General features: G+C 41.5%; 1 protein-coding gene across 7 annotated transcripts in view; it reads left to right on the top strand.

Annotated features, from left to right (window-relative positions):
• Nucleotides 1–12,667, top strand: part of ADGB (androglobin) — a 231,417-nt gene that overhangs the window by 29,490 nt on the left and 189,260 nt on the right. For all 7 annotated transcript variants that reach the window (XR_008891477.1, XR_008891478.1, XM_056567311.1 and 4 more), the window contains exons 2-3: nucleotides 4,028–4,190; nucleotides 9,557–9,649. Coding sequence is in view for 5 of the 7 variants with exons in the window: in XM_056567311.1 (XP_056423286.1) it covers nucleotides 4,028–4,190; nucleotides 9,557–9,649 (256 nt within the window). In the remaining 2 variants the exon portion in view is untranslated. The remainder of the gene's footprint in view (nucleotides 1–4,027; nucleotides 4,191–9,556; nucleotides 9,650–12,667) is intronic.

Raw genomic sequence — 12,667 nt, 5'->3', positions numbered from 1 at the left:
TTGGTATTGATCGGACTTTTTGAACGATTTTTACCTCAATTTTTCTAGGATATGATGTTATAAAACATAAAAAACGCAGTTCTGTGGTTTGGTATTTTTTATGTTAACGCCATTGACCGGCGGGATATATAATATTATAATTTAATAGTTTGGACAAGTAGTATTACACACACGCCAATACCAAATAAGTTAATATTTATTATGTTTACATATTTTTTATATGGATAATAGGAAAAGGGGGGTCATGTAAACTTTAAATATGGAAGGGGTTAATGTGTGTTTTTTCCAAAACTTTTTTATTTTTTAATACACTTTATTAGTCCCTTAGAGCACTTTTAGGAGGAATCATTAGATTCCTCAAACAGAACAATGCAGTTCTATTGAACTTCATTGATCTATGTGGCCTGTGCTCATTTCGTTGAGCCTACAGATCCATGGTAGCAAGGGGATAAAGAGGTACGTCCTCTGGCTACCTCCACAGTGGATCGAGCCCCAACCCCCATCGATTGCACTAAGGGGGGCCGATCAACCCCACTAGACCACCAGGGATGGTTAAAAGGTCCATTTAGATGCCGCTGTCAACTTTGACAATTCTGATTTAAAGGGTTAATAGCCGCCTGCAGCGATCGCCACATGCAGGCTATTAGCGGCGTCTCCCAGCTACTGAAATCAGCAGGGGGCCACTGGGTATGGAGCGGGCACGAGACTGGAGCCTGAGTCTACACCCTGAGCGCCGGCATTTTAAATTCAGAGCGAGAAGTCAGTGTTGCCCTGCTTGCCTGAAGCAGGGCAAAATGCATAAAAAATTCACCTGCCCAGTGCCTGGTGTAGTGCCATACTTTGTGTTTTGCAATGGAATGTGTTACCAGTGCTTGACTAAGATAGCCCCATTGGCTGACACGCGCATACCCACCCCCTACCATTGGTTCCTGGGGGGGGGGGGGGGGTGCGCGTGTGTGTCACGTGACCACATATATGCTGTCTCCAACACTGTTCCCTTCAGTGTGAGTTCAGCAAGAGGATGTCTCCTGCTGTGATAGCTGAAGTGCTGCGGCTGCAATGTTATTTGCGCAACTGCTGTAATGGGGACCGTGTGCCCGGGGGGGGGGGGGGGGGGATCTCAGTGCTGTGGCTGAAATGTAACTAATTCCCTGTCATGGGGACTGTGCGCCCAAGGTGGATCTCAACGCTGCGGCTGGCATTTAACTCATTCTTGTCATGGGAACCGTGCGCCCGCGTGGGATCTCAGCACTGTGGCTGGCATCTCATAAGTTCCCGCTATGGGGATTGCGCTGCGGCTTACATGTGAGACTCTTCCCACTATGTGGACCGTGGGTGTCATAAGCTGAGCACAGCGGCTGTCATCTTACACAGTCCCCACTATGTGGATTGTGCTGCGGCTGACATGTGATATACACCCCCCAGCCCCCCCAGGAACCAATGGTAGGGGGCAGGTGTGCGCGTGTCGGCCAATGGAGCTGTCTTAGTCCAGTACTGGAAAGTGCTGAGTCATGTAACTCATTCCATGGCAAAACACAAGATATGGCACTACACCGAAACTGCATCTCCCGGGAGTCAGGTGATAGCATTTCCACATCCCTGCTCATATCATTCATTTTAACTGTGTTCTTTTTTCCAATAGATAAGTGATTATTGTTTACTATGTTTGATAAATGCATGTTCTGTTCTAGTGAGTGTTTAGAATTCTGTTTGAGTATTTGCCTCCTAATCTTAATATCAATGCTACGCTGATATACATTTATGTTTGCACTTATAAAAGGAAAACTTTGAATGAGATGTATATATGTACACTTGGCTCAGTTCAGTGTGCACGTACATGTCACCAGTTTTCTCAATAAATATATTTCCCAAGGTGCTTTTGATGTGACATTTTTCACAAGATGTTGGTAAGGTTTTGAGACAGCTCTGTGTTTTTACCCATCATAATGTGTCTTGGCAATGAGACCTTTTTGTAGGCCACCAGTTAGGACTAAACCAGCTGATATTATTTTGTACCGATAAGGGGCTGGATTGCTTTTTAATTACCGATAGATTTCAGCTGTTGTCTAAGCTTTACATGCTTTTTTGCCCCTCCCTTTCTTTATGTGTCTAATACATTTCCCCTGTGTCATTTCACATTATTACACATAACTTAATTTCTGAGCTTATTGATTTGGTTTCTTTGGATGGATGGATTACTACTACATCTGGTGAACATTTCATGTCAATAGCACCTTTGGAAATGTACTTGGGGTACGTTCACACATACAGGATCCTGCGCAGATTTGATGCGTAGGATTTGTAACTGCCGATTAGAAGCTGTGCTCAATCATTTAGTTTACATTGAAATCTGCAGCAGAAAATCCTGTGCCTCAAATCCTGTGCGTCAAATCTGCGTACATGTGAACTTACTCTTAGTGAGAAAAATGGTGATGTGTGTTATACTTTCTATAACATATTGTATATGGGGGATTTGGCAAAATTTGCTGTTGGTAAAATTCTTAATAGGTTGACAGCTTTTTTCCTAATTCCACCATAAGCATGCGCTGGACTCAAACGACTTGTGTTTTGCCAGATTTATCCATATAGTGCCCAGTAGTATTTAGATATTGCAAGGGCTTATTCAATGGACGGAATTTAAAAATAATACGACTCAGATCAGCTTAGGACATTAAAGGGGTACTCCGCCCCTAGACATCTTATCCCCTATCCAAAGGATAGGGGATAAGATCTTAGATCGCTGCGGTCCCGCTGCTGGGGAGCCCCGGCATCCCCGCTGTGGCACTGTGCTATCATTACAGCACAGAACGAGTTCGCTCTGTGCGTAATGACGGGCGATACAGGGGACGGAGCAGCGTGACGTAATGGCTCCGCCCCTTGTGACATCACGGCCCGTCTCCTTAATGCAAGTCTATGGCAGGGGGCGGGACGACCGTCACGCCCCCTCCCATAGACTTGTATTGAAAGGGGCAGGCCGTGACATCACGAGGGGCGGAGCCATGACATAACAATGCTCCGGCCCCTGTATTGCCCGTCATTACGTGCAGAGCGAACTCGCTCTGTGCTGTAATGATAGCGCAGTGCCGCAGCGGGGATCCCGGGGGTCCCCAGCAGCAAGACCGCAAAGATCTGACATCTTATCCCCTATCCTTTGGATAGGAGATAAGATGTCTAGGAGCGGAGTACCCCTTTAACCTTGCATCTATTATTCTACTGTGACCTATTAAATCTCCTGTACGTGGCTCTAATACACCTTTCTGCCCTTCTACTTGTTCCCTTCCCCACATGCTGTCTTTAAAATACATATCCCAGCATCCTTTGCTGCTGCTCTGTGCTCACTTCCTCCTAACTCCCGTTTTCTTCCCCAGTCCCTTGGCCCCAACCCTGTTGCTAAGCAACCATTCTCATCCTGCTTCCATCTTCTGTACTAAATAGCAATGATTCACAAAATGGGTGCCTCCATCTGTTGCAAAGCTACAACTCACAGCATTCCCAAAAAGTCAAAGTCCATCTATAAACCCTCTCACTTCCTCAGAGTAATTAGATCTTACTTCTGTGCAGTTGCTTCTGGGGGCGTGGCTTACATGGAAACAGAAACAGCATAAAAGTCACATGACTCTGTCTCCAAAGGTGGGGGCCAGAGACAGTTAGGGGAAGAAAGCCGAGAGAGAGTGGACGCAGGAGGGCTCATTTTCGCGCATTTTGTGCTTCATATAGCTCTGCAATGGAGCATTACTTTTAATTACTTGCTTAAGAAGTTATATTTATCATTACATGAGGGAATTAAATAAATGATATTTTACTTAACTGAACTACCCCTTTAAGTGTGGTGCAGTCAGGAAAAAGCTGTTGGCCAAACAAGTGTTCTGCTGCCAATTGTTTGGCTGACAGCATGGGGTGTATGGCCAGCTTTAGACAAGCAGTATCCCATGGGAAATATTTATAGAATACATGTGAACAAAAGGTTTTATTATTTTCACTTCATTGGTGTCAGTGTATTAATATAAATATACGTTCTGTTTTCTAGTTTGTCATCAGTTGTTGCTAATGCATTGGGTGCATCAGTTGAATTCAAGAAAGGAAGATCTTCAATGTGGCCAGAATGGAATGAAGCAGATATAAATGCTGAGAAATGGGACACAGGAAAAGCTGGAAAAGAAAAAGACAAGACTGGAAAGAGTCCAGGATTAGTAAGTTTTGCACATTTCCATAAATTTCCATAGGATGTCATTTGTAAATGGATGATCCCTGTGCTCTTGGAGAGATAAGCTACCGCTAGATTAGTTTAGCACCAGCTTACTCATGAACACTTGGCCAAGCACAAGTGTCTTCATAAAAAATGGTCTTTGGGGTGGGACCAAAGGTGTCTTATTTATTCTGGTCATCTTGAAACACTTTATGTGTTCGATTTTTTTTTATATGCACCAAAAACCACATTGATATGTTGTAGACTTTGCTTCTTTGTAAGGAGCTTTGTATTCGCTTGCTGCCTTACGGTTGTATTTTTCCTTTTAAAATGTATTAAAATAACATTTTAAAATAACAGATTACACATAGCTTTGTCTTATTAAGTTAACAGAGTAAGTAAGTAAGTAAGTAAGTAAGTTAACAGAGAGACTGAGGCAGACCAGATTGCCATCACTCCACCAGGCAGGGTTATTAAGTTTACAATGAAAAGTATGCGATACTTTATATCCCTAGGAGGCTGTCATGTGTTTTGTAAATAAATCAAAATATCCCTTTAAAGCCTTTCTTATTAAATTGTATAACAGTTAGAAGTGTTCCCAAACACACCTTAAACAGTAGCTAATGCCAGTAAACCTTATAATGAGGATTGATGTATATTATTTATTATAATACCATTGTTTTCTTATGGCATTTCTGAACATTATGGAAATCATTTTCATATATTTTTAAAACTGCACCACTAACAAGCGGTACAGTGAGCCTTAAGACCCCACAGATGTTTGATGACTCTTCGTTAAATTCGGATGTGCAAATTAAAAAAAAAATTCTTTCACTAAAATGCTGTTTTTGAATTTTTACAAGGGGTCAAACTAGAAAATGCCCCCCAAAATGTGTAACCCAATTTCTCTTGAGTAAGGAAATTCCTCATATGTGAATGTAAAGTGCTCTGTGGGTGCACTAGAGGGCTCAGAAGCGAACGAGCGACAATGTGATTTTTCAGAGTAAATTTTGCAGAAATGTTTTTTGGGGGGCATGTCGCATTTAGGAAGCTCCTAAGGTTCCATAACAGCAAAAAAAAGCCTTAACACCCCACAGATGTTTGACGACTTTTCGTTAAAGTCGGATGTGTAAATGAATTTTTTTTCACTTAAATGCAGTTTTTCCCCAAATTTACTATTTTCACTATTTCACTAATAGGAGAAAATGCCTGCCCCCCAAATTTGTAACCCCATTGGAGATGCCCCTTTTGTGGACGTCAGGTGCTCGGCGGGTGCACTACAATGCTCAGATGAGAAGAACCCATATTTGGCTTTTTAAAAGCAAATTTTGCTGAAATGTTTTTGGGGGGCATGTCACATTTAGGAAGCCCCTATGGTGCCATAACAGCAAAAAAACAAAACAAAAAAAAAAACACATGGCATACTATTTTGGAAACTACACCCCTCAAGGCACCTAACAAGCGGTACAGTGAGCCTTAACACCCCACAGATGTTTGATGACTCTTCGTTAAATTCGGATGTGCAAATTAAAAAAATTGTTTCTTTCACTAAAATGCAATTTTTTCCCAAATTTACAATTTTTACAGGAGGTTAGAGGAGAAAATGCCCCCGAAAATTTGTAACCCCATTTCTTCTGATTATGGAAATACCCCATGTGTGCACGTAAAGTGCTCTGCGGGTGCACTACAATGCTCAGAGGAGAAGGAGGACCATTGGGCTTTTGGAGAGAGAATTTGTTTGAAATGGAAGTCGGGGGCCATGTGCGTTTACAAAGCCTCCATGCTACCAGGACAATGGACCCCCCACAAGTGACCCCATTTTGGAAACTACATCCCTCACAGAATGTAATAAGGGGTGCAGTTAGCATTTACACCCCACTGGCGTATGACAGACTTTTGGAACAGGGGGCTGTACAAATGAAAAATTACATTTTTCATTTTAATGGACCACTGTTCCAAAAATCTGTTAGACACCTGTGGGGTGTAAATGCTCACTGCACCCCTTGTTACATTCCGTGAGGGGTGTAGTTTCCAAAATGGGGTCACATGTGGTGGGTTCCATGGGGGCTTTGGAAACCCACATGGGCTTCAATTCCAGCCAAATTCTCTCTCCAAAAGCCCAATGGCGCTCTTTCTCTTCTGAGCCCTGTAGTGTGCCAGCAGAGCAGTTTACATCCACATATGTTGTTTTTATATACTCAGAAGAAATGGTGTTACAAATTATGGGGGTGCTTTTTTTTCCTATTACCCCTTGTGAAAATGAAACATTTGGGATAACACCAACATTTTCGTGAAAAAAATGCAAATTGTTAATTTTCACGTCCAACTTTAACGAAAATTCTTCAAATACCTGTGGGCTGTTAAGGCTCACTATATGCCTTGTTACGTTCCTTAAGGGGTGTAGTTTCCAAAATGGGTCACATGTGGGTGTTTTTTTTAAAAGTTTTTTTGTGTTTGTCTGAACCACTGTAGCGATCAGCCACCCCTGTGCAAATTATCTCAAATGTACATGGCACCTGAGCTTTCTTGTGGGCCCGCAGTGAACTTTACATCCACATATGGGGTATTTCCGTACTCAGGAGAAATTGTGCTGCAACACCAGAAAGTTAGTGTAAAAAATTTAATTATTTTACAATAACATGGTGGAGTAGACCCCGACTTTACCTTTTCATAAGGGGTAAAAGGATAAAATGCCCCCCAAAATTTGTTAGGCAACTTCTCCCGAGTACGGAAATACCCTATATGTGGCCCTAAACTGTTGCCTTGAAATGCGACAGGTCTCTGAATTGAGAGAGCACCATTCGCATTTGAGGCCTGAATTAGGGATTAGCATAGGGGTGAACATAGGGGTATTCTACACCAGTGATTCCCAAACAGGGTGCCTCAAGCTGGAGGCTCCGTTTTGGAATCAGTGCCGTACCAGACATTTTTAATTTTTATTGGGGGGGGGGGGGGTGAGGGGACTGTGTACGGGTATGTGTATATGTAGTGTTTTTTCTTGTTTTTTTTAATTATTTTGTGGTAGTGTAGTGTAGTGTTTTTAGGGTACATTCACACGGGCAGGGGTTCACAGCTAGTCTCCCGCTGGGAGTGTGAGCTGCAGTGGCAAATTCGCTGCATCTCAAACTTGCAGTGAGAAACTCGCTGTAAACCCGCCCGTGTGAATGTGCCCTGTACATTCACATGGGGGGGTTCAAACCTCCAGCTGTTGCAAAACTGCAACTCCCAGCATGCCTGTTGGCTGTCCGTGCATGCTGGCAGTTGTAGTTATGCAACAGCTGGAGGCACACTGGTTGCAGAACACTTAGAGTTTTGTTACTTAACTCAGTGTTTTGCAAGCAGTGTGCCTCCAGCTGTTGCAAAACTACAACTCCCAGCATGTACGGTCTATTGGTGGATGCTGGGAGTTGTGGTTTGCAACAGCTGGAGGCACACACGTTGCGAAACACTGAGTTAGGTAACAAACTGTGTTTCGCAATCAGTGTGCCTTCAGCTGTTGCAAAAACTACAACGCTCAGCATGCACGGACAGCAGAAGGGCATGCTGGGACTTGTAGTTATGCAACAGCTGGAGGCATGCTGCTACAACTTCCAGCATGCCCTTTGGCTGTCCGTGCATGCTGGGGGTTGTAGTTATGCAACAGCTGGAGGCTGTTGTAGGCATGCACGAACTAGCTGCATAACCCGCCGTTTATGTAAGGCATTCTGCAGGAAGGAGTTAGTATCTTTTTGAAGCATTTCCAGTAGTATGCAGACTTTATGGGAATTTTTTTTTTAAACCTATGTAGAACTGCAGTTGTCAATGGCAACCGATGAGTTTGCTTCATTTATTTTTAAAGAGAGAAGAAAATGGGTTGATGTACTTACAGGTAATGGTGTTCGGGAAGGTGAAGTGATAATAATAGATTGTTCAGTTACAATAGGTACCCTGGGGGGTATGTTGATGCGGTTGTTTTATTCAAGGAACAGTGGAGGTAGAGGTCTCCTTTAAGGAAAAAATAATGATGGTGATAACAAGCGTGAAGCAATTCTGGTATTAGAAGCCTAAGTTGATATGTATCACTCAGTATAACTAGTAGATACAGCGCTCACATTGAAAAGAGAGATTTCTGTAACATTTGTTCCTTGTTAGTGTTGTAGCAAATCTTTTTACAGGCTCCAGTAATTCAAATAGATACTATTTAGCGATGCTGCTGTTTCCTCAATGTAGTTACACTGTATGGGCAATCCTTCAGAGCAGCCCTCGATATCTAGGATTCACATACAGGCAATAAATTATATTGATATATATATATATATATATATATATATATATATATATATATATATTACTTAGTTTTCACTTAATGGCTATGTCCTGTAGCAACTGTTGTGCCTGGACAGCCGCTTACAGTGTACATACAATCTTGATGTTTAGAGCGCAGGATAATGCACTATTGACTTGCGCTGAGATTCATGGCCACTGTGAAGCACGGCATTATCCTGCGCTCTAAACATCAAGATTGTATGTACACTGTAAGCGGCTGTCCGGGCACAACAGTTGCTACAGGACATAACCATTAAGTGAAAACTAAGTAATATATATATATATATAAATATATATATATCTATCTCAATATAATTTATTGCCTGTATGTGAATCCTAGATATCGAGGGCTGCTCTGAAGGATTGCCCATACAGTTTAACTACATTGAGGAAACAGCAGCATCGCTAAATTGTATCTATTTGAATTACTGAAGCCTGTAAAAAGATTTGCTACAACACTGACAAGGAACAAGGAAAAAATGTTACAGAAATCTCTCTTTTCAATGTGAGCGCTGCATCTACTAGTTATACTGAGTGATACATATCAACTTAGGCTTCTAATACCAGAATTGCTTCACGCTTGTTATCACCATCATTATTTTTTCCTTAAAGGAGACCTCTACCTCCACTGTTCCTTGAATAAAACAACCGCATCAACATACCCCCCAGGGTACCTATTGTAACTGAACAACCTATTATTATCACTTCACCTTCCCGAACACCATTACCTGTAAGTACATCAACCCATTTTCTTCTCATTTTTGTGCGCCGATACACACATCTTTTCTTTGTACCAGTTCATTACTTTTTTTGTGGGGACTAGCCAGGACCCACAGTTGTGGATCTAGGCAGCCGCTAAATAGAACCATTCCAGCGCTAATATTATTTTGTCTACTAACTATTTTTAAAGAGAGCTGTGGAAAATGAAAAAAAACAATCTCATTGGTTGCCATGGGCAACTGCACCATTCTTCCTCTACTCAGATTTTGATAAATCTCCCCCCCATGAGCTTTTGTTTGTAGATTTTCCACAAATCAGTTTTTTTTTTTTTTTTTTTACTTTCAGCATTTTTTTGATGATCCTGAAGGAAAAATTGAATTACCAGCTAATCTAAAAATCCACTCATGGAAACGTCCCCATGAGTTTATAACAAGTGTGGTAAGTACTATTATATGTGAATGAAAATTCAGAATTTCAGTAAATGCTTTTTGAAGTGTGTCAAGATTATAATTAATACACTGCTTCTTGTCTTCATTGAAATCGATACTTTTTACAGCTGCTAACACAAGCATTAAACTCACAATTTTTTCTTATTGAAACATGACTAGTGATGTAAAAATGCTGTAAATTTTAAAGCCATTATAAAAAAACTTTTTTTTCCTGTTTTTTTTTTTGGAAAAAAAATTTAAATGTTTTTGAAAAATGTAAAAATGTGCGAGTGGAGTAGTTTTACATATTGAAAAACATTTCAATGCTGGATTTTAGTCTCACCATTTTACTGAGAGTAGAAAAATAAAACCATATTGCTAGTCAGTCAGACTAGTATAAATAGGCAAACAGTATATGTGATGGGGAGAACATTATGTGTGATGGGGGAGAACATCTGTAATGGGGAAGAGCATTATCTGTGATGGGAGAGAACATTATCTGTGACGGGGAGAACAGTAGCGGTGATAAGGGAGAACATTATCTGTGATAGGGGAGAACATCATCTGTGATGGGGAGAGCATTATCTGTGATAGGGAGAACATTATCTGTGATAGGGGAGAACATTATTTGTCACGGGGGGGGCATTATTTGTGATGGGGAGAACAGTAGCTGCAATGGGGGAGAGCATAATCTGTGATAGGGGAGAACATCATCTGTGATGGGGGAGAGCATTATCTGTGATAGGGAGAACATTATCTGTGATAGGGGAGAACATTATTTGTCACGGGGGGCATTATTTGTGATGGGGAGAACAGTAGCTGTAATGGGGGAGAGCATAATCTGTGATAGGGGAGAACATAAGCTGTGATGAGGGAGAACATTGTGATGGGGGAGAGAACACTATCTGTAAAGAAGGAGAACATTGTTTGTGATTGGGAAGAGAGCACTATCTGTAATGAGGGAGAACATTAGCGTTGATGGGGGAGAATATTATCTGTGATGGGAGAACATTATCTGTGATAGGAAAAAGAACATAATCTGTGATGGGGAGAACATTATCTGTGATAGGGAGAACAGTAGCTCCTAATGCTCATTTTATATTCCAACTGCTTCCCCCTGACATAAATAGAACAGCTTACTCCTGTATCTGACATTTTGTAACTATTGCCTATAGATTGTAAGCTTTTATGGCCCATCTAGTGTATATTTTGGACACTGTCTTATCTGTATGGTTTATTTAACTTCCATTAACTTTGGGACTAATCAGGTGGTGACTCTCCTTTAGGAGACTGTCACACTGACCAAACTGACCTATGAAGTCTTATAAGCCAGGAAGTCCTTAATGGGGATAAAGTATGCAAATTAGTTATCTTAAAAAAAAAAAGGTAAACAGCTTGATTCTCACTGACCCCAATAGGGACATGGCACTCATTCAAGTTAAATCAGTGTTCCAGAGCCTTAAAAACATGGATAAGGAGAGCCTTGATACATGAATGAAGCTTATATGCTAAGCTTGGAGCAAGCTTTTTTCCATTTGGAGGAGAGCTATTATGTGTGCTTCTATTAAAGGGGTACTCCGCCCCTAGACATCTTATCCCCTATCCAAAGGATAGGGGATAAGATGTCAGGTCGCCGCGGTCCCGCTGCTGGGGATCCCCCCTGCAGCACCCCGCTATCATTACAGCACAGAGCGAGTTCACTCTGTGCGTAATGATGGGCGATACAGGGGACGGAGCAGCGTGACAACATGGCTCCGCCCCTCGTGACATCACGGCCGGTCCCCTTAATGTGTGTCTCTATGAGGAGTCCAAATACAGAAAGTGAGGATGGACAAGCAGGGCTCTGTGCACTAAGAAATAGCAGGACAGTGTGCACTGAGGCTCTATAACATGCACCTGGCTCATACATCATTGCTTGTCCTGCCCTAACTTCCTCTATTTGGACTCCTCATAGAAACACACATGCAATAGCTGCAGGAACAGCATTTTTCCACCCAAAAATAATAACAATTTTAACCTATGTATATTACAAATATACATATAATGGTATTATCTACATTATATAAAAAGTTTTTGTTGACGACAGGTACACTCCAAAGGAAAACTGTCAGTAAACTCCCCTCGCACTAACCAGAGGTACTGGCTGGTAGTGCGGGGGACGCTGATCAATATGCTGACTACCATTCCCAGATCTGCCACGCCGTTCCCCCGTTATCTTCATTCTTCTGGATATGCAAATGTGCTGCTAACTGGCACGGGCCGGGTTACAAGGCTCCTTCTGGCACTCTGACGTCAGCTCCGCTCATCCACAGCTCCGCCTGGCTTATGAATATTCATCCCCTCCCTCAGACTGTTCCTCTCCTCCCCGCTCTGTACTGGACTCCACTGAGGAGAGAGGGGATGAATATTCATAAGCCGGGTGGCGATGCGGATGAGCGCGGCGCTGATGTTAGAGTGAAAGAACATATTTGGATATGAAGAAAGAAGAAAAACGTTGGCTCCGCTATAGCTTCCCAAGACATACTGTGTTACTAACATGATGGTTGTCCTGCATTTGACTTTGTGTCCGTCACAGTTGAAATGCATAATCTAGCCATTTGCTTTTGACAGCAGATAAAACGAAATTCAGTGTAATGTCTGGATGTCTTCAGTCAGTTACCAGTAGTTACTGGCAACTAAGTTGAGATCATAATAAGGATGTCTAATATATATATATATATATATATATATATATATATATATATATGTATATATATATATATATATATATATATATATGTATTTATATATATATATATAAATCTCTATATAATTTTTATTTTATTTTTTTCAAGAGTACCTGTCACCAAATAAAACTTTTAATATAGTGTTCCTTGTGTAATTAGCAGACGCTTTCCCATTCATTTTCTTTTAAAATTCTCAACATAAATATGTTTTAAATGTTATTTAAAAAATGGCCACTAGGTGGCTCTGTTCTGTTCCCAGCCAAAATTAATGCAGTCAGTTTGGTCTCCTCCTGGCCTGGCAG

This window comes from Hyla sarda, chromosome 3 (genome assembly GCF_029499605.1).
Source record: "Hyla sarda isolate aHylSar1 chromosome 3, aHylSar1.hap1, whole genome shotgun sequence".
Lineage (NCBI taxonomy): Eukaryota > Metazoa > Chordata > Amphibia > Anura > Hylidae > Hyla > Hyla sarda.
The sequence above is the reverse complement of the archived record's forward strand: the minus strand, read 5'-3'. Positions and strand labels throughout refer to the sequence as shown.